Source organism: Leguminivora glycinivorella, chromosome 6 (assembly GCF_023078275.1).
Source record: "Leguminivora glycinivorella isolate SPB_JAAS2020 chromosome 6, LegGlyc_1.1, whole genome shotgun sequence".
Taxonomy (NCBI): Eukaryota; Metazoa; Arthropoda; class Insecta; order Lepidoptera; family Tortricidae; genus Leguminivora; species Leguminivora glycinivorella.
In genome coordinates, this window is record NC_062976.1 from 6,582,614 (window position 1) to 6,606,106 (window position 23,493).

Genomic DNA, 23,493 nt, shown 5'->3' on the forward strand with positions numbered 1-23,493 from the left:
AAGTCAATACCCAGACATAGCCAAATTATTGTATTACAGATTCTAATATAGCGATGCAGTTCGTACAAAATGATTAACGAACGAGACCAATCAGAAGAAGAACTCACCCTGGTCGAAGGTGCTCGGGTTGATGTAGGAGAGCAGGTCGCTGTCGCTCATGTCCGTGAGGCCCTGCACCGGCGCCGTCATCTCCTGCGACACGGCCTGCGACACGGCTTGCGACACGGCCTGCGACACGGCCTGCGTCACGGCCTGCGACACGGCCTGCGACATGGCCGACAGCGGCGGGTCGGCCGCCGGCTCGCTCGGGCTCGGCTGCTCGGCCGCCGCCATCTGCATCACCTCGCTCTCCGTCGTCAGGATGTTGGCCGTGTTGATGGCCGACGTCACCAGCGCGTTCATCGTCGAGTCCGACGTCAGGATCTCCGCGGCGGCGTTCAGGATCATCGACTTGACGGCGGCCGGCGGCGTCTTCACCGAGGACGTCAGCTCCGTCATCATCATGAGCTCCTCCTGCGAGGGCGCCGGCGCCTGCATCACGCAGCGCGGGCCCGCGTCGCACAGCATGCTCGGCGACACCTGCGGGTTGAGGATCACGTCCGGCGAGATGGCGGAGGGCGGCAGCGGCGCCATGAGGCTGTCGTGCGGCGCCCCCGCGCCCACGCCCGCCGGCGGGCTCAGCAGCACGTCGGACGCGTGCGACGTCGTCGACGGCGACGAGGACGCGCCCGACAGGTGGTCCTCCACGCGCGAGTTCACCAGCTCGTCGAGCTTGGCCGCGTCCGCCGGCAGCATCACCGCCGTCGCCTTCATCGCGTCCTCCACCAGCGCCTCCATGTGGGCGGTCTGTTGCGCGATGCGCTGCTCGATCTGATCCGTCTCCATCTCCATCTTGGTTATCGTGAAGGGGTTGAACGGCTCCTGCGGCCGCTGCTGCGGCTGCACCATTTGACCGAACGTGATCAGGCCGGGCTCGGTGGCGACCTGCAAGCTCGCGGCGGCCTGCATGTTAGCGGCGGCCTGCATGTTTGCGGCCGCTTGCATGTTTGCGGCCGCTTGCATACTCGCGGCGGCCTGCATGCTCGCGGCGGCCTGTATGCTCGCGGTCGCCGCCTGCATGCTCGCGTCGGCGATGATCATCTCGCGGTTGAGCGCCTTCATGTCCTGCTGCATCGGCATCGCGTTGTTCTTGGCGGAGATGAGCCGCCGCATCGGGTCCATGGGCATAATGCCGGGCATCTGCGCCGGGTACATCTGGCCGGCCGGGTCGTCCGAGTTGAAGATGGCGGCGGTGACGGACTCGACCATCTTGTCGGTCTGCACCTGGTTCTGGATGGCCTGCAGCTGCTGCGTGAAGGAGGCGAGCGGCGAGGGCGGCTCGCTCTGCGGCGCGGCGGGCGGCGACAGCTTGATGGCGTCGTAGGCGACGCCGAACGAGGAGCCGTCGCGGCTCGCCTCGGCCTTGAGCCGCAGGTCGACCACCTCGAGGTCGTCGGCGAGCAGCGGCGGCGCTCGGCGCTCGGGCCCCTCGGGCCCGCAGGAGTCGTGCTCGTGCTGGCTGGAGTCGTCCTGCAGCTCGGCCTTGAGCCCGAGCGGCGAGTGCGGGTCGGGCAGGATGAGCGAGGGTCGGCGCACGGGCAGCGCGGGCGGCGGCATCATGGCGGCGCCGCTCCACAGCAGCACGGGCGCGGGGCGAGCGTCGTCGGCGCCTGCACAAGGAGCACGAGCGAGGTCATTACGTGGCGGGGCGTGCGGGGCAGCCTAACTAGGTGCCTCGGGGCTGGGCGGGCACTGGGCGGCTAGCTACGTGTGGGTGCAGTCTGTACCTACAGTCAGTCTGATGTGTTCGTGAGCAGTGAGTTCGTCTCGTATACTGAGAGTGCGTGCAATACAAGGTTCGCCCATAGTCAATTAAAAGATTCGAATGAAAATCATAATACTTGATTATGTGTGAATTTGTTGCGTATAACGTGAATAAGTGTTATTAATTATGTTGTGTGTTGAAGTCCTTTCATACCTAAATTACATTAAAAGTATGTTTGAAATTGTGGACTTTTCCTAAACAAACTAGATTTCGTTCGCGCCGAGTTTGAAACTCGACCTATACGTTCAACCTGCCTGTAAAGAAATATAAGTGAGAACATTTATGTACAGGCCCCGCAGCCGAATGGCATTTCTCCGACGCCAAACGAAAGCGATACGCCGCTGGCTCTGTCGCGCCAATACGCAAGCGCGATAGAGATAGATATCTACTAGCGCTTCGTTTCGTGAGCGTTTCGTGAGCGATTGTGCCATTCGGCTAGCCACCCTGTACTTATGTTTAACGTGTGTTTGTTGTAAGTGTAGTGAGTGTTTACGTAAGTATAATATGAAAACAAATATATTAATGTAGATAACATACAAATACAAGAATAGGCTACTTGACCCTTTTTTACACGACTGACCCAAAAAAAAGAGTGTATTTTTAAAGTCTATTTTATATTATTTATTACTGTCCAATTAACCGAAAAAAAATACTACCATATTTTATTAAGACTTGAAAACCACAAAAACATTTGTAAAGTTTACTCTATGTCAAATTTAATTAGGCAAGTAACAACTTCAGTACAAAACATCGGCCGCCATACAAATAAATTGAGCCATGTCAATCTCTGTGCAATCTATAGATTGTCTGCGCATCGAATTGAAATCAAAATTTTCTGACATTTAAGTTATGAGGCATAAAGTTCATCATGTCAGTGATTGACTCGACATTAAGTTAAGTTAGGTTCTATGACGTCACTACACCTCTGACGGCGATTTCGGTGGCCAAAGTTAAAAAAAAATCACACACACTTTTAATCGAAAATACGTAGCCACCATACACGTTTAATACCCAAAATCTATAAAAATTGGTTTCTTATGTCAAATACTACAGGAAACAATAATTTCTTGTGCCAAATTCGATAAGAGTCTAGTAGTAGCGTAATTAATTCAACCAATGAGTCAATGCAATTCGATTTTTATTTTTAGAAACGTGTAGTTGAAATGTAGTGTCAAAATGAATTCGTCGAGTATTATTTAAAAAAAAATGAATAAATTGATTTGCAGTTAAAATTATTAATTTAACTTTTGCTATATTAACTGATTTTGTGTTGACGTAGATACTTCAATTGTTAATATAGCTTGTCAACCAAATTTTGGCAGTAGCAATGTACATCAAACTAAAGTATGGTATCCCTATTGTTAATTTTTTTTATATGACGAATTAGATAATGTATTAAAAAGGGACGGATATATGCTAGTTATAAAAAAGGACTTCGATTTTTAAAAATAGCCCGCGTTTTTTTAATTTCGCCTTTTTTTAGTGTTGTACGTCTCGTGTACGTCTCGTGTAGTCATTTAAATGTTGTCTCGTGTGTTTGTCATGTTGCGTGTGTGTGTGTGTGTGTGTGTGTGTGTGTCAGTACCGTGCTGGAGTCGCGCGGCGGCCGGCGGCGCCCCTCTACCTAGACAGACCTAGCTTGAACAGAAGGGAAAAAAAGAAAGGAATACGCCAGTTACGCATCAGTCATTTCTTCCAAAAAGTTCAATATGTTGTACTGCGAACATAATGTAGCATGCAACACTCATGGCAGCTAATGTTTGCGACATTACGGAAGCAATATCAAACGGTATCTCCACCCGAGCCGCTGTCAGCCATTTAAAAAGCTAATAAACAAATCTAGCAATTGGTTTACACTGACGGAGACTTGGGCACATCATGGCATAACAACAATCAACATCAAATGAAAATTCAATAGTAGTTTAATTGCGAATCATATAGAATTTAAAAAATAATTAAATGCATATCATCAGATTATGAATTCCACAGATTGCCTATATAAATTACTTTTTAGCTACTGATATAACCAATTAAAATCAATAATTTATTCTGAATCTAGTGAATAATCTGGGAAAACCTTTATAATTAGTATGTAGGTATTCCCGTAATGTTAATAGTATAATTGCATATGATACTGTTTCGAGATTAAATACATATACACATATAAATAGTCATAATTAGTACATTAGTGTACACAAAGCCACTTATAAAGCTGGTGTAATATCTAGCTTTATACATGACGAATATTCTATAGTTATGTACGAACCACATTGACAGCTATTTGATAAATATACACCATGTTAATTTAAGAAAGCGATGCTATGCTATGTTGTAGTTAGTTTATTGTAAATTTGTCGGCGGTTTGCGTTATTCAAACAAGATTTCATTAATGTGTTAGTAGCAATGACGCCATCTTGTTCTTCGACTTCACATAGTCTGTTACTTAAAAGAAAATACTACGATGTTAATTAAAAAAAAAAACAACAAACCACAAACAAGAGTCCAACTTTTTAAATCCGACATGTGTCGTCTCAAAATGGCGGCATAACCTAAAAGCGCAAGCCATCTCCTGTCGCGGTGGTTTACCTTGCGTGTGGTGGCGCGTGCAGTGCTGCGGGCCGGTGTCGAGCGCGGGCGGCGTGTACGTGAAGGAGTGCGGCTCGGACGCCTTGCCGCCGGACCGGACGAACAGCTGCACCGACACCGGCTCCGTGATGTCCGTGCGGATGTACGGTGGCACGCAACACACTAGGTGCGTCTGTAACGAATTCTATTCTTGAAACAATCATGATAAATAAACAATTGAAAAAGTTTAGTGTGCAAATTTCATCCGGCACGGTTCGCTTAAAACGCCTCATTTATTGCCATTGTAGTTGAGATCAAACTACTTTTTCTATCGTCTGTGGACTAAAATGTAAGAATTTTTTAAGAGCAACGATTTCAGTTCTTTTCAGTTTTCAATTTAAAAAAGCATTTCGAAAAGCATTTCTCCGATCATAGTTGCAGTAAGTATGTGAAACAAATCGGTAGTGTAAGTCCGTTTTCACATTATCCGATCCGATATCGGATGTCAGAAGGATTTCAATGGAAAAAATTCAATATGGCGCCTTTAATGTATGGGATATCGGTCCAACATCCGATATCGGATCGGATAATGTGAAAATGCACAAAAGCTAGGTTCTGATGTTGTCCTTTATTAGATTTTTACTGACCAATACGTAGTCTATTTCTTATCGATATTGATTACGAGTAAGGTTTTTCCCAAATAGTATTAGAACTAATCACACTCTCATTTATTTATCCACTGCCTTCATCCGCTATTGATTATCTGTCTCCATGTTTTGGTTCGATTCGGTGCAGTTATTAATGTGTTTTTTACGGCGAGGCAATTTAAATTGGACTTTACTAAAGATAAGCTGCTCAGAACTATTTTGTTGACGCACACAAAGCAGGATTTAAGTATAATATTAATCAAACTATTTGAGACGGGTTTTAAAGTTGCTCAATTGCACATCCTCTGATGTCTTTTTCTACGAGTTCTTCCAGCAGTGTCATTAAAAACTATTAGACTCTCACTCAAATACAGTCAAGTCACCTGAGTCTGGCTCGTTCTCGGTAACAGAATTTAACAACTTGTCAGGCACGATTTTTCCTGTCATACGCTGCGCCTGCCCTGTCGATGGCAGAACACGACTCTAGTCTCCTTGAGGAAGTTACCTATACAGCCACTAGAGAGAGCTATCAGACTGAAGTCTATTAGTTACCTGTTGTAAAAACTCCTTGTCAGGAACCACCTCGTTCTCCCATACGCTGCGCCCGTCCTGTCGGTGGCAGAACACAGCTCTTGTCTCCTTGAGGCCGTTACCATTAAAGCCACTAGAGAGAGCTATCAGACTGAAGTCTATTAGTTACCTGTTGTAAAAACTCCTTATCAGGAACCACCTCGTCCTCCCATACGCTGCGCACGTCCTGTCGATGGCAGAACACGACCCTCTACTCCTTGAGGAAGTTACCGTTTAAGCCACTAGAGAGAGCTATCAGATTGAAGCAGTCTGGTTACCTGCTGTAAAAACTCCTTGTCAGGAACCACCTCGTCCTCCCATACGCTACGCCCGTCCTGTCGATGGCAGAACACGACCCTCGTCTCCTTGAGGAAGTTCTTCCCCAGCAGGTACAGCTCCAGGCCTCCCGTCGCCGGACAGGACACTAGGGACTTCCGACACACTTCTGGTACTCCGGGAGGTTGCGCTGGAAAAATAATTTAGGTTAGGAACGTATGGCGATGTTTGTAAATTAATACACATAAAATCATGGAAATCAGGGGAAGCCTAGCCCTTTTTCTTTTTCCAGAATGATTTTGTTGAGTGTGTACAAGTCAATATTCCCTTAATAAACTCCGCCCCCTTTCCTCTAACCATTCCAAATTAGAATTAACTCGAGTGGATTCTTAAATGACTGCGCCAGTACGTATTTTAACACTTAATTCACATATCCAATGAAACTGAAATACCCAATATATTAGAATGAAATTTATTAACTCTTTTGATATTTAACAAGTCGAAGCTCTTAGATTTTCGACAGACTTATTGTTTTAGTTGCTGCCTGGCGGCATACACCGGTAATCCGGTAAATTGGTCCCTGTACATGATCTGTATGGAGCAGACTTGCAGCGTCTCCGTCTGTCTGTCGGCGTTGAAGATCTCGGTCCGGAAGACCATTAAACAGTGTACCTACTTAATGTGTGTATTAGGTGACTCACTGCATATGATTTGCGTGGAGCAGACTTGCAATGTCTCCGTCTGTCCGTCGGCGTTGACGATTTCGGTCCGGAAGACCATGCGGCACCGCGTGGACTTCTTCTTGCCGCGCGACACGTGCGCCGCCGGCCCGCCTAGCTCGCCGAATCGGTGCTCCACGTCCACGTTCCGCTCCTGGGGACAAACGGACATTTTACTAACAATTTTACTTATACAAAGAGCTGTGCCATCCTTTAGCAATGAAGAGTACGCAATGACCACTTTAGGGGATATTAAAAATCTAATTAATTCATAAAATGCTGTCTAACTTAATACAGACTTGGCATTCAGAGTGCATGCTCCTATTTTTGCCTAAAATCACATGAAAAGTTATCGTGGTCCAACCCTCTCTTTCTTTCTTGTCTTATGTAGCTCACATTAAGGGTAATTATGGTACCTTTACTTACACATTATTTTATCAAGGTTCATAAAGACTTGACTGCTCTAGAAATCTTAAGAGAAAGATTTTAAATATTATCTCCATAAGTTTTTACCACGTACGATAGACTCCTATGATTTGCATCTGAGAAACATAGCGCATACCTACATACACTCAGTACAGGCAACTGGACTATTTATCACTGTCAACAACAGTATACACAGCAAAATTACTTCACTTAATTACTTAACGAAGCATTATATAACTTGTACCTTGAGATTAGTGCCTTGTTCACGTGTTGCTAGCCGCAAAATTGCCGATAACGTATCGCCGGCCTTCACCTCTGTCTCGAAGCTTCTCAGGCCAGGGCACGAGCTGAATTTGAACGTTAGTAGGGTAATATTTGCAGAAAGCTCTAAGGAAAAAAACCCTAGGTTCCAGCTTTATTGCAGTCTCATTTTGAAAGCTCTTTACCATTTTGTTTCTAACCTAAATTTGTCTATCGATAGATCTTTTTGGGGTTGAAGTTGCTCCCATGTATCAATGTCACACAAGCCATTGAAAAATACTCTATTTCTTTTAGGTACTTACTACTTAGAGAATGAGGAAGTAGTTCAAGGTTAACTTCTGGAAAGCTTTGTGAAACTTTTATTAAACAACTCAGGACCCATTTAGACGGCACGCAGGCTATTGAGCTTACATCCAATACAGTTGACCGATCAAATACCGCAATTAGTGAAACACGCATGCGAATAACTGCCGAGTTTAAATGATGTTCCAAATCCAAAAAGAATGCCCCCATTTGTCTCAGTTGACAGCCAACCACCAAGTTTTCAAAGAAGCAATACGTAGCCTGATCAGCAGCGATATGAGAATTATGTTGCTAACCACACCAGCCTCACCCCAGACGGCTATCTCCTGTTTATACAACATCACACACCCCACTCACGTGAACGGTTGACGCAGATTCGGCGATTGTGTAATGTTTTGACGATAATGCACGGGTCGGTACGGGTCAAGTAAAACTAACCGAAAACTATTAAAATATCACATACTGGTTCTTCAAAGATAGGTCGACTTGCTAAATTATTTAATATACTCTTCAATGTCATTGAGATATGAAACTTTATCGATTTAGTTTTTGTTTAAATGTTTCAACTTAATAAATGCGGAGAATTTGTAGTACTATAGTATACCTACGTTCGAACTATTATGAAAGAAAATAGTAATGATACAATGTCTTCTGCAAAATGAATATTGCCTTATGCTTCTTACCGGTTGTTATAAGGCGTACTTGTCCTGTCCAAGTCATATACTTTGATAATTTTGCAATGTGGCAATATTTTTAGATTTTATTATTGATGCATTTGACTAAGGATGACCGTTAGACCAGTGTTTAATCGATTGGAAAAGTAATTTTGCTCTTCCTAGTGTAAAAGCCTGAGCCTAATGAAAAACATAATTCCAAAAATACTCCCAAATAACCAATTATAAATAAATATGTGTCGTACGTCCGTTAAAAGCAATGCTCGCATCGCGTTCACCTCGCGATAGTGTCACTATACATCACGCCGATATTAATTGATTCCCTTTGTTGCATCTGCCAATCAAGCGGCGAACGACCCCGATAGCTCTAAACTATCATATTTGAACAACTTGATTTATTGACTAGTGGAAATTTCACAGCGACACCCATTTTAGTACTTACCAGTATAAGCTTACGAAAAGCTTGCGAAGATGAAATATATTTTTGGCTTCGAAAAACAGACCAAAAGCAATGGTATGTAAGTACTTCAATTCTGTGCCAAAAGGACTAATCACCGAAAAGCGACTGACAAATATCAAATGACATTTCGCACATAAGTTTCGAAAAACTCATTGGTTCGCCGGGGTTCGAACCCGCGGCCTCCGGATCGTAAGTCGCACGCTCTTACCGCTACTTCTAGAGGTATAATATCCCGCTAGGTAATTAAAAAAAATTAAATTGGTGAACAAAACTTTTATATCAGTTAATAATACTAGTAGTTCGCCTCGAACTTAGAACTCGCATTCGCCGAAAACTGCCGTGCAGCTTTTTGATTTCCAACTCAGTAATACCTATTCTATACTGAATCCTAACTTGACAATTCACAATACTTTTCTATTAATATCTGAAAGATATATCCCAAATAGATTCATGGAAGAAAACCAAATAATAGGTACGCGTATCGCTTTCGAACGAAAAGCGCCTGAGGAGTGTAACCCCGGGCGACGGACATATTAAATTCAGTTACGTTTCGTCTAAGAGCTATACTAGACTACAAATATAAAGCTCTTGTGTTGGGTAACTTAGGGCTAGGACTCATAGCGATAACCAAGTAATTCAATCAATCAATCAATCAATATCTTTATTGCTTACTTTTACATAAAAGTATAACGTATGACACGTATAATTGTGTTTGAGTTTTTTATAACTACCTCAATAATTAATTGCCTCTTAAAAGAGAAGTACAGTCAGCAGTAATAATAGCTGAACTTTTATACACTTTTGTGGGGTTTTGCCCCTAAGCTACCTTGAGGATCCCAGCGCAGTTGCAGGTGACCTGCCCATTGCGCACCGGCTCAAGGTCGATTTCTATGACAACTGTGCCATTGTTCCATCCTCCTTCCTCTCCTTACAGCTGGTAGAGTTCTTGCCGGACACCCGGCATGCCTGGTATGGTAACAAGTACAGTGGAGCGTCACAGACAACTAGTCTCCTAAAGCTCACCCTGAGTATCCCGACGCAGTCGCAGGTGACCTGCCAGTTGCGCGCCGGCTCCAGGTCTATTTCTATGACAACTGTGCCATCCTCCTTCCTCTCCTTACAGCTGGTAGTGTCACTGACAACTTGTCTCCTAAGCTCACCTTGAGTATCCCGACGCAGTCGCAGGTGACCTGCCAGTTGCGCGCCGGCTCCAGGTCTATTTCTATGACGACTGTGCCATCCTCCTTCCTCTCCTTACAGCTGGTGGAGTTTTTGCCGGACACCCGGCATGCCTGGTAGAACATGTGCGGCGCCACCCGACCCGTGTCCGTACCGATGAAAACCTGACAAAAATACGAGAGAATTAATTATTTAAAAATGTTTTAAGCGGGTTACTCACGTGTTAAGTCGATATAACGTTCGACATGTTTCGATCCATTTCCGAGGATCTTTCTCAAGAGTAGCGAACATGTCGAACGTTATATCGACTTAACATGTAAAATATTTTTAAATATGTTTGAGTCTCACGGGAGTTTTTATAGTTAAAATTAATTATAATTGTGAAACATGGATAATGCTGCAGGAAGTAAGCAATAAGCTAGAAATCTGGAGAAAAAACAATTGAATTTAAGCACCTACACGTCAGTATTGCTGCAAAGAAAAGGTACACCCATAGAAGTTTGTATACAAAGAGGGAGGGGTGTCTAACTATAGCTTACTGTAGGAACATGCGTGAGACAGCAGGTATACATATTACCGTAAGTATAAATGTTATGTTAAAACAATCGAAGAAACATCTAAGGTAATAATTACATTTACATCAATTACATGTACATAATAAATCATTCATTGAAATCAAGACTTTAAATAAATTCGGACCATTTTTTCCTTCTAATCTAATACTTCAAATACTTAAAAGTTCAATGTCAGACTTGGTAAATATAAAAGCATTAAACAAACTTAGTTACCTATTTGTTTATTTGTATCTCTATTTTATTTCAATACACGTGGAAAACAAAGTAAACAAAAGTGAAGTTCTATTTTATCCTTTTACTCGTAATATACGGAACCCTAAAAAGGTTGTTACCGTCAGAAGGTTTTTTTTACCACGGTCACAGTCACGGTCAACGTTAATATTTTTATACGAACATGTCCAAAATAGCCTGTACTAATAAGGGCTGCCCTTGTAACAAATGTGTGTATTGTGTACCTGTGTTACGAGGGCAGTGTAGTTTCGTAGTTACTAACTACGAATAGTTTGGTATAGATGTACCTAGATAACAATAATACAATAAAATACTACATCAACCTAATTAACCGAATGATAAAAGTATGACACTTCATATACTTAAACATTATATTTTTTAGCAATTTGGTATTCACTATCTTTTTTGGATAAATGTTAAACCAATAAGAGTTAAATGATTCACGGTTAAGTAGTTTAATTAGACTTATATTGACCGGGATATAGACCGTGATTACTTTTTTGATTTTTATTTAGGTTCCGATATTTCGACGCAGTTGTCAATCACGGGAAACTGAAGACGGCGGGTGAACGTCAAAGTTGTGTTGTGTCTACGCATGAACTGCGTTGCAATATCGGGACCTCAATAAAAATCAAAAAGGTAATCATGGTCCCGGTCAATATAAGTCTAATAAATTTTAAACCTACAAGTAAAGCACTAAAAACGCCTATGTTAAACAGTAATAGTATACGATAGTACTCTTTATTATACTGTGGTAATAGTCACCTGTAGCACCGCAGGCTTGTCATAGCCCACCAACTTGACTATTGGGAACCCGTTCCCCGAGTTATCCTTCACGGCTCCTCGACTGCCCTCCGTTTGATACCTGACAAAAAATAAATATATAAGCACAATCTAATAATATGTAAGATACGCAGAGGTATGCAAGGTATAATAGGGAGTGATGAGATTCATATAAAAAGTATAAAGACCAATGAAGTGTCTAATAATAAAGTGGACGGAGTTGGTTGACATCGGAGAAAACTATTTTGCAAGCAAGAATCCGTTATGGATCCCACTGGCCGGGAGAAAGCCAGTGGGTATGTCCAAGGCACCTCGGAACACTGGAGGGCCTTCCAGCTCGGAACCTCTTCAAGCGAGTGATGGGACTCCCGACCCACCACCCGCAGGTTCCCCTTAGGGCGGCAGCATTCTGCCTGCGTAGGCTCTTCGCCGCCTGCCCAGCCTCCTGCGGCGCTGAGGAAGACTATCCGCGTCGTCCTCGCGCAATCGCTCTGCTGCCTCCTTCTGCGTCATTACGGTGACACAGAAGGAGGTCACAGCAGCCCATGACTCTTCACTGTCGACTATGCGGCGGATTAGTGTCGGCAGTGTGAGGTCACCCCCTATTGCCGCGGACAGGGCTGCGCGAGGCTCCGTCCATGCAGGGCACTCTTCGCGTGTGTGCTTGGCCGTGTCCACGGCTCCTCCACAATGGTGACACGCCGTTGTCGGCTCTCGTCCCAGCATCTCGCACAGATATTTGTCGAAGCAGCTGTGTCCCGTCAGGATCTGTGCGAGGTGGAAGGAGAGTGCGCCATGTCTTCGTTGGACCCATTCTTGCAGAACAGGTCGAACAGCAGCCACCAAATCCCGGCTGGGTCCCGGGATCTTTAAACGCTCCGCCCATTGTGCAAATAGCACGTCTTGAGAATCCCTTACCTTACCTTGCCTAAGCATAGCCTGAATATATTGGGTTGGCACAAAAGTAATGACACACTCTACAAAACTCTATACATTTCCTTTCTTAAGTTAATTGTTTTCGATAATATTCTAGTATGTTGTAGAACATTCTAGGTACTTCTAATGTGAGAGTATATAAAGCCGCCCTCGTGATTGGTTTAGTTAGATTGAAATAAAATGGACGAGCGACAAGTTTAACACTTTACTTATACGAGTACTTGTTAGGCCACAGTGCGCGGGCTGCGGCTGACAATATCAACACTGCATTGGGCGCTGGAAGTACAAGCCATGCCACGGTGTCCAGATGGTTTGACCGTTTTAAATCAGGAGACAGGAGCCTTGAAAGTCAGTCACGCTCAGGGCGACCACCTGCATTCAATGATGACGATTTACGCCGCGAACTACAGTCGAATCCTGATGCTACTACTCGTGAATTAGCGGAAGCACTTAACTGCAGTCACCACGCTGTGGAATACCATCTGCATGAGCTTGGGTATCGAAAAGTTTTGGCTCGATGGGTACCGCACATCCTTACCGACGCCAGTCGTGCAGTCCGTGTCGCCATCTGTCAATCACTTTTGCTGCGACCCCGACGTAAAGAGTTTTTGACTGATCTGGTTACGGGAGATGAATCATGGATTTATTATGAGAACGATACACGTCGTGCTCTTTGGCTGCCTCGAGAAGAAACGCCACCAACTCAACCGAAGCTGAGTCAAAAGAACCGCTTAAAAGTTTTGCTTTGTTGTTTCTGGGACTCGCAAGGCATGCTGTTTCATGAACTATTACACAATGAAACTGTAAACGCTAACAAATATTCAACACAGCTCACCGAACTATCTTCTGCTATCAAGAAAAAACGACGAAGACGAGCCACTGTAATTTTACTACATGATAACGCTCGACCTCATGTCGCATCTACCGTTCGCCAACAGCTGCAGAACTTGGGCTGGGAGACGATACCCCACCCACCTTATTCTCCAGACCTCGCACCATCAGACTTTCATTTGTTTAGAGCCCTGAAACGACATTTGCGGGGTAAACAATTCAATGATTTCCATGATGTACAGGTGGAGTTGAACAACATTTTGCTAATGGTGATTACATCATCGACTAAGCTTTTTGTATTGTAATAATAATAAAAAAAATATAAAACGTAAACCAAGTATCTCATTACTTTTGTGCCAACCCAATAAATTACCATGTTCATATGCAGTGTGACATTGTACAAAGCGTCCAGCATCAAAAGTTAAACTAGTTCTCTCACCTGGCTCTGTGTTGCGTCTCCGGCTGACACAGGATTTGAAGCTCCACCGTGCCGTCTCTCGACCGGCCCGACAGCGGCGCGGCCAGCCCCGGCGCGCCCTGCGTCATCGCCACCAGCGCTCTTCTCCGCGCCAGCGCCTGCGCCAACTTCCCCCGAACTTCCCTCCCAACTTCCCCCCGAGTTTACCCCCTAGCTTCCCACCGGCGAGTTTCCCCCCGCCCGCGTATTTGCCCCCGCTGCCGAGCTTGCCGCACGACCGGTAGTCGGGGTAGTTAAGTCTTGTCTCTGTTTCGGTGCTGGGACTAGATATGCTGCAACCTGCTCGTATTCTGGAAGAGAGAAATCGTATTAGGTGATTCACTAAACTTACACAATCAGTATTAACCATTGGGTAAATTATAAATAAAAAATAATATAAGTAATAACGATGGAAAACCTTTCAAAAAAAATTAATTAAAAAAAAGCGACATAGCTGACCGATTTTCATCCAACATGGCTAAGAACACTCTCGACTAATTCAGCTTTCAAACAAAAAAACTAAATATAATTCGGTGCATCAGTTCGGAAGCTACGATGCCACAAACAGACACAGACAGGCAGGCAGACAGACACGTCAAACTTATAACATCCCGTCGTTATCGCATCGGGGGTTAAAAAGTATGATCAAGAACAGATACATACTAGTATGTAATTGCATTATAGATATAGTTTAAGGGGCCCTCAGATTGTCTGCATGTAAATTGGCTGATATCGTTCGGTGAACTGGTAATCTTAAAATTTCTGATAAGCTGTTCAAAGGTGAAAGTCCTTTAAGTCTTATAAATAGAGAGTCCGACAGGAAAAAATGTTTATAAGATTTTTATTAAGTAATAGTAGGTAAAAGGTTTAATTACAAAACTAATATTACCATCCAGCGGGTCTAAGATGATAGTGTTTCTATCATGCTGTCATGGCTGCCTCTTTCTATCAGTGTAGGTGCGACAGTGACGCTACACGATAGACGATAATTCAACTATCGTATCCGTCGTTTCGTGTAGCAAATAATGTCAGACAATGATTTATCATGATGATACGTAATCAAGCAGTCATGATACGTACTTAGCCGTCTACAAGCTATCGTTTGGGTACTCTAAGGCGCCTACATAGGTACACGTAGATAATACTACAAGTCGCTTGTTGCAACCGCTGTAAGTATAGCGTCGGAGACATAAACATATGATATGTGAGTTGTTTGATAACTATGCAGCTTACAGAATTTAGGCTAGTGCACTGAACACTCGTGGTCTATAATTATGTCAGCGGCCGGTCTAAAGAGCTGGCAGATCGTAAAGATCCTGAGTATATTTGGACTAGCGTCGCAATAAAGCAGATGGATTCCAACATTTCCAACACAGGATATGTTATAAGGGTTCCTTCAGATACTCAAGGTATATACTACCCAGAAATAGGTATTGTCGACTCAAGAGACGAGAAAATCTGCGCCAAGTCGAGCGTTTCACGATATGCCTGAGAGTTTGACGATCTGCCGGTACGATCGACCGCCGACATATACATACAAATATCGATCACACATCTGCCTAGGCCTGAGCAGATGCTGAGGTCTAAGAATATGCTAATCAAATGCGAAGTGTTGTTGATACGTGTAAATAAAACTTGAACGAGCGATCTGATATTACCTACGTATAGATTACATTACCTACGTATGTAGATTTTCATGACACGTTAACCCTTTGAGTGCCAAGAACCAGCAATGTCGTCATGCATTTTCATGCCCGTGGCGCCAAGAATTATTTATTAAGTATGCCGCTACGTGCATTGACTAATACGGGAAAGATGCAATATTTATATCACAACATTTTGAAATGGTACAGTATAGGTACTTATTTTTAGGTGTAGATTGATGCAATATAACCTGAAGATTAGCCACTAATTGATTCTCAGATGACATACTTAGTACAAAGTGAACTTGCTACAGCAATGCGCTGTGACAACAATCACATGCAGTGAACATGCATTTTTACACACATTGATAAGGTTAATAATCAATTAGTTATTATTGCACGCGGAAGCGGAGCTCGATTGCGCTGTTAGTATCATCATTATTCTCTTGCCCTTATCCCAGTCACTTGGGGTCGGCGCAGCATGTCTTTCTCTTCCATACATCTCTGTCACTCGTCATCTCATCACTAACTTGTTTTAGTTCCATATCATGTCTCACACAGTATAATATGATAATATCTGGGCGACCGAGCTTCGCTCGGCTCTATTTTAATATATCACGTCTTTAGATAAAAAAAAACTCTTATAAATACAAAAACAAAAAAAAAGACAAAAAACAAAAACTTAATTTCTGGCCGGGATTCGAAACCCTAAATTCGGACACCTACGATCTATCTGCGTACATTAGACCGACCCCGTACGACTGAGCTAAGCGGAATCGATGCGCGAAAAACTCATGAAAACTCGAAAATTCGCGTTTTCCGGGATCTAAGGCTACGCTAGATCGATTTTTCACCCCCGAAAACCCCACATAACAAATTTCAGCGAAATCGTTAGAGCGGTTTCCGAGATCGTCGGTATCAATAAATAAATAAAATACCGATGATCGATGATGATGATGATGATGATCGGTAAATAAATATACAAGAATTGCTCGTTTAATAGTATAAGATTTACTACCTACTATCTTATATTGATATATAACATAGGTACAAGTCACACAGCTTGATGGTTCAAAATTAACTGAAAAGTGTAAATCGATATGCCGTTAGATAGTTATGAATTTTGTATGTGTTACTTAATTTATGCAGTCGAAAATTTGAAATAGATGTTTTTCTTCTGTCATGCCTGCTAATTTTAAAACATATTAAATTTTAAAACGCACTTTAATTTGTCCCATAGTCTCTCTGCTTTGTCTAAAGGTTGATTGGTAGAGAATGCCTTATGGCATTAAGCCCACCTTTTGTATTTGAAGATTTTCTTTTGTGCAAGAAAGGTTAAATAAATAAATAAATATTTTTTTAATTTGATACACTGAATATTTGAGTAAAATTAACAATTATTGATAGATATAATTTATGGATTGACGGAGACTCGAGACGATAAGATGTAGTTTTTACTTTAAAATAAACTACAGTAACCAATCCCTCCCCGCTACTGTTACAGAATCTCCCACCGAACTACAAGGTAAAGTATACTTAGCATGTAACCTACACGGGGGGCATCACGGTAGCGTCAGCTTGTGGCGCGGGCGCGGTAGCGGTAGCGGGCGCGGTCTGCATCGGCGCCGGGAACGCATACGCGTCGTTCGCGTCGTCGCACTCTATCTTAACCGCCGCCGAGCGCCGCTCCCACTCCTCGGGTTCTCTGCACACACGAGTATCTAATGTATTGATGCGTTGTATGGTTCGTGTGATTGTGGTGTCCGGTAGTTTTGTAAATTCAATGTAGTTTAGCAGAAAGAATCCAAAATGTATGTAAAATCGTAATTATAAGTCATTATCATATCATAAGGACAATGAAGTGACGTCGTGCTTACTAGCGATGTAGCTAAATTACATTTTAAAAGTAACAATTTTTAGCTACTTAGTTTGAATTCTTTTTGCTAAACTACTATAAATATCTCTTTTTATTAGAACAGTTTTGCCCAAAAAATGTGTAAAGCATTACATTAGAAAACACTAAAAGACAGAAACCCAAGAGGCAAGCAACCGTAGATGCGTACTCAAAATACACGTATTTATTAATGTACACACCTAATATACCCGTGAAAATTTAATATGGTAGGAAATGGAATGAGACACTAAATATTAACCAGTTATTTATTTATTTTTAATTTAAAAATATGTAATATCGCTCGGGACGTTTCTGCATGATAAAAAACAAATTCAGTTATTTATTTGTTTTACTTACAATAACAAATCATACCAGTGAAGTTTCTAGCTACAAAACATAAAACTTGTGAGCATAAGGCGGTACGCATCGGCGTTGTCGCCCCTTGCCCCACTTCCAACCTGTAGGCCAACCGAATATGATGCAGGGCGGTACGTATTAGCGACACTTTGCGACGTTCGCAATCCGTGCTCATTTGTCGGTCCCCCTTGATAGCGAACGTGTCCCGAGCTAGACCGCTAGCTATCGAATGACGATCGGCGGCTGCGCAGCATCTTTTATTCAAGACTTTCGGGAGCCGGACGCCAGCCGATCTTTGTGCGCGTTCGAGGCGGTCGATCCTCTGAGCGCAACAGGTAGTATTGTGCGAGTAAGAAAATATTCGGAATTAATTTGTATAGTTACTACTGTTTCCCTTTCTGGTACTTTTTGACGTCTCGTAAGAGTACGAGAAATACCAAAATAGGCTGCTCTCCCTCTGGTACTTATGCAGAAGAAGGAATACCAAGACATATAAAGAACGATTTCTCCCCCGTTTTGCTTTTATTTATCTATGTAATAAGTATACTAACATTTGTAGACTGACATTTGTGGTAATCAACTACAGGGTGGCCCAAAAATACGTTGAAAAAAAATAGTAAAATGATGAAATGACATTCACAAGGCTGTAGATCTTGGATGTTTCTGAATCCCCAGTGGATATTTCATCTGAACTCGTCTCCAATTCACAAGATATTTCAATGTAGCAATGTATGTCAATTGTAGATACGTTTTTACTAGATTCATAATAAGTTTAATACATTTAGCCTGCTCACCAACATCCAAAGTGCTTACATTGCCTTACACCATTAACGCTTCAGTCGTCCATTTACACCGTTAATGCCATATTAACTAAACTATACATAAATTAAATATGGCAGAGCAAAAAATATCTGTTAGCACGTGTAGGACATTAGAGATGAAAAAGATAGGTACTCATATGTTATGCAAATCTATTCAGATTTATTTAAAGTTTTTAAAGCTCACGGGCATTTTTTATTTTAAATGTAAATTAACTGTATTATATATTGATTACGTTTATTTTACGTTTGCACTAGCTCTGTGTTTACACTTCTGTACTATTGAGAACGCATATGCGCGTTGATGGCGGTAAAAAATGTATTCTTAGATATCATTATCATGAGATGTATCATATCGATAGGTATTAAGAACATTGGTCTTTTTAAGTCATGTTAATGGTGTTTAAAATATGTTTCAAATGATTTTAATAAGAATAAACGTGTTTGAAATTTTGTAATACGAATAAAAACACCTTTGTTCGTTGGGCTTCTTTACAAAGTAGGTATATCAATAAACAGTCATATCATGAACCTATTTATATTTTAGACATTTTAAAATATTTTTTCTACTCCCGTACTGTTATTCGTGAGTTACAAGGTCGAACTTTAAAACCCTATATGAACGAATTTCCGACGCCAAACGAAAGCGATAAAACCCGATAGAGATAGATATCATAAACGATTGTCAGGACAAGTCTATCTAGTCTATACCCTGAAAACATTTTGTAGCAGTAGCACGATATAGCTGTTAAAGTTCTATAAAAACATTGCTACCAACTTAACAAACCACTCACTTCATCGTAGAAAATTAAAATATTGTATGAAATCGAATTCAAATGTATGAGAACTCGATTCGACGCGGCTCGATTCGTCTTAGTGGCCAGTATTCAGAGAACCATACCATAGACAGTTTTATTTTCATGTTTGCACTCAAACTGCATATTCAAAATGGTAGGTGGTGTGGTCCACTAGATAGCTAAGATGACTGAAAGTAGGTATTTGTTGAATTTATAATTTTCTTTCAAAGTAGATAAGTGCGGGGTCGTAGAAAAAGTATTGTATGCAACGGTGTTTAACTGAGTCAAAAAATGCTCGTGGCGTCTTTATTAACAATTTTCGGCTTCGCCTCAAATTGTTACCCACGCCACACACCTTTTTAGGGTTCCGTAGTCAACTAGGAACCCTTATAGTTTCGCCATGTCTGTCTGTCCGTCCGTCCGTCCGTCCGTCCGTCCGCGGATAATCTCAGTAACCGTTAGCACTAGAAAGCTGAAATTTGGTACCAATATGTATATCAATCACGCCAACAAAGTGCAAAATTTAAAAATGGAAAAAAATGTTTTATTAGGGTACCCCCCATACAAGTAAAGTGGGGGCTGATATTTTTTTTCATTCCAACCCCAACGTGTGATATATTGTTGGATAGGTATTGAAAAATGAATAAGGGTTTACTAAGATCGTTTTTTGATAATATTAATATTTTCGGATATAATCGCTCCTAAAGGAAAAAAAAGTGCGTCCCCCCCCTCTAACTTTTGAACCATATGTTTAAAAAATATGAAAAAAATCACAAAAGTAGAACTTTATTAAGACTTTCTAGGAAAATTGTTTTGAACTTGATAGGTTCAGTAGTTTTTGAAAATATGAAAAACTACGGAACCCTACACTGAGCGTGGCCCGACAAGCTCTTGGCCGGTTTTTTTGACCTCTTTTAACTACCAGTTGCATAAAATACTATTAAAGCTTTAAATTTCTTTGAAACAAAATACATGATAAGTAAGATAAAACAAATCGTATTAACTTGATAGGAAAATCAGATTTTATAAAGGTTACATTCACATATTGCCATAGTTACCAAAATTAATGTATTATTAGTTCATTTTTATTTCATAAAAAAATGACAGATTTAGTCAAAGTAAAACATAACAAACAACATAAAAAAATACAAGATGTACCATTAATTATCGAGTATTGTCAATCCATCACAATCCTTGGTCCATTTATAGCTAATTCAATGCAGATAACAAATTAATTCAACCATCAAGCTAAGATTGTGACCGCAACGATAAGTGGCCGACGTCGTTTGACGTCAGCCTGACGTCAATACGCGGGCTTACCTCTAAACTAGTTCTCGAATGGGGTCAATTGGAACAGCGCAGGGGGGCTATAAACTGGGGATGGAGGAAAGCCTTCGGTGGTCACGTGAGCATTTATATAGCAAAAGGTCAGCAATGAGGTTGCACCGTCAACCCAAATGCCCTTTTTTTGGAAATATTTATAAGTTTTTGTCTATTATTCTTTATTTTACTTGTGATTATTGTAAATCATACATATATGTGTGCACGGATAATCTTTATACAAATTGCAAATAACAAGAAGCTTTCTGGCACCATTGTTGTAGTCGGATATAAAGATTCTGTACAAATTGAGATATTTAGATATTGGTATGGTTGTACCCAAATAGTGGTTTTAAACGCAATATCTAATATCGATTATGAGCCGGATTTGTCCCAAACACACAACAACGTTAAAAACATATGACTGTGATATGTGTAATTGTGTATACCTCTTTATTCTTTCAAATCGAACCTAGCAAAACGATCGAAGAAAACGTAAACGCGTCAAGTTTTTATGAGCTTTTTTTTTTTTTTTTATAGCCTATTCACTCTACGTTTAAAGAGACCGAGGTCGTATTTCTCTGGGAACACCGATGCTGGGAGCGCATTCCACTCCTTTGCAGTCCGCATTACAAAGGATGAGGCAAATCGCTTTGTGCGGATAAATGGAACACTAACCACATACGGGTGCATTCGTTCCCCTCGCCTGGACGTCCGAAGATGGAAAGGAGAAGGAGGAATTAGGTCGTGCAGTTCTTGAGCGCACTCCCCAGAATGCTTTTTATAGTCATGCCTTTTTCAAGTGACTAGATTCACAAGAACGTAAAATAATACTTATATTATACTGGCGCTAGTTTTTTTAATAAAGAGAAACTTGTATGCTAATTTGATAGTAAAAATAACAAATAACTTGACGCTGTTTTATGATCACTAAACCATCAATGAATAGATAATAATGTTGCAATTTAAAATGTTATTAATTTATTATGCATCTAATTACTTAACCCATTCAATTTTAAGTTATCAGAATCACGACACATTGTCGTCATGTCAGAATTTTGGTAGATCACTCTTATTTAAAACCGGCCAAGAGCGTGTCGGGCCACGCTCAGTGTAGGGTTCCGTAGTTTTCCGTATTTTTCTCAAAAACTACTGAACCTATCAAGTTCAAAACAATTTTCCTAGAAAGTCTTTATAAAGTTCTACTTTTGTGATTTTTTTCATATTTTTTAAACATATGGTTCAAAAGTTAGGGGGGGGGGACGCACTTTTTTTTCCTTTAGGAGCGATTATTTCCGAAAATATTAATATTATCAAAAAACGATCTTAGTAAACCCTTATTCATTTTTAAATACCTATCCAACAATATATCACACGTTGGGGTTGGAATGAAAAAAATATCAGCCTCCACTTTACATGTAGGGAGGGGAACCCTAATAAAACATTTTTTTCAATTTTTTATTTTTGCACTTTGTTGGCGTGATTGATATACATATTGGTACCAAATTTCAGCTTTCTAGTGCTTACGGTTACTGAGATTATCCGCGGACGGACGGACGGACGGACGGACGGACGGACGGACGGACGGACGGACGGACAGACATACGGAACCCTAAAAATGCTACTGGATCACGGGGAAGCGCTAAAGTTTGCCAAGTGGAGAATTGGAGATAATGGAGATACATGGCCTTTGAACCCATTCCAACTTAACTTTAGTTACATTTCGGTCAACTTCCGCGAAATAAACATTCACACATACACATAAGGCTCGTAAAACACATAGACATCCATAGATAAAGCAGTAGTGCTGAGTCACAGCGCTTTCTGTCAAAATGTCGTATGTCAATATGAACTGCGTGGTGAGATACGACTATTCGTAGCTCCACGGTGGCAACGTGCCAAAAATACAAATTAGCACGCGCCACGGCATGCGTCTACGCAAATTGATAAATTACACGAAGCTGCAATCAACCTTGCAGCCTTGCGGTTACAGTTCATTTTGGAATATTGTTGATGTAAGATAGAGCTCAATGAAGATAGCCTTGAGATAGCATATCTTGTTCGTGTGCATATTAGGTCTTCTGTTATATGAATATTCATTAGAATAGCTTAATTTCTCCTAGTTGAGTTTTTCAGCATCATTCACTCATGTTTTCCAGTAGTATAAAATGATGAATATAGAAAAAATATCGTGATTAGAGTGTAGTAAAATAAAAATAGCAAACTACACCGTACACTTAAGTTTATTTACATGAAAAAAGCTCTCCTACAAGCAGTTACTCTTAATGCTTATGCTCGTAACTCGTAACGTCGGTGCGTGTACGCAGGGCTGTCTAAATTAGATGAAGGCCGCGGAATTTGCGAGATTAAAGCCATTTTCGTACACTTTTTACGATAATGTTTACTTTTTGTACTGTAAAGGTTTGAGTAAACATTGAGATTAAGAAAGCGGGTCGAAAAATACTTGGCATCTCATCAGAGGCGGAGGATTCCTTCAAAAACCACCCCACGAATGTTATTTCATTATAATTTTTTTCCAAAGCGCCTTTTGGGACTTTTTGGTGTTGTAAGTTACAAAATATTCAAATAAATGTAAATACTAACAAACCAAATTTTTCACATGGATCGTCAGCTAATCATATTAAGTAGGTATGTATATTTTCAAACGCCAAGAATTCCGTATCTTCTAACTATCATTTAATACGTAAGTACATATAATCTAATTACCTGCCATTATTTTTATCTGATTATACAATTATGAAAAGTCGTCGCCATGAGACCGCTCAACCCTGCTTAACGTTATGTAGGTCGGGAACAACCCCATTATTTTTAATACTTCAGCGCTTACGAGGGTTAGTTCATCCTCAGGCTAACCTCACTCACCAACTTTAGACTACTTTGTATACT

General features: G+C 41.4%; 1 protein-coding gene across 1 annotated transcript in view; it reads right to left on the reverse strand.

The window, feature by feature from the left end:
- The window catches only part of LOC125227398, a 98,485-nt gene that overhangs the window by 4,601 nt on the left and 70,391 nt on the right, over window positions 1–23,493 (reverse strand). The window contains 9 exon segments of the mRNA XM_048131706.1: window positions 108–1,709; window positions 4,451–4,622; window positions 5,925–6,112; window positions 6,624–6,795; window positions 9,926–10,108; window positions 11,516–11,615; window positions 13,740–13,837; window positions 13,840–14,068; window positions 16,953–17,105. Of these exon segments, the coding sequence (XP_047987663.1) occupies window positions 108–1,709; window positions 4,451–4,622; window positions 5,925–6,112; window positions 6,624–6,795; window positions 9,926–10,108; window positions 11,516–11,615; window positions 13,740–13,837; window positions 13,840–14,068; window positions 16,953–17,105 (2,897 nt within the window).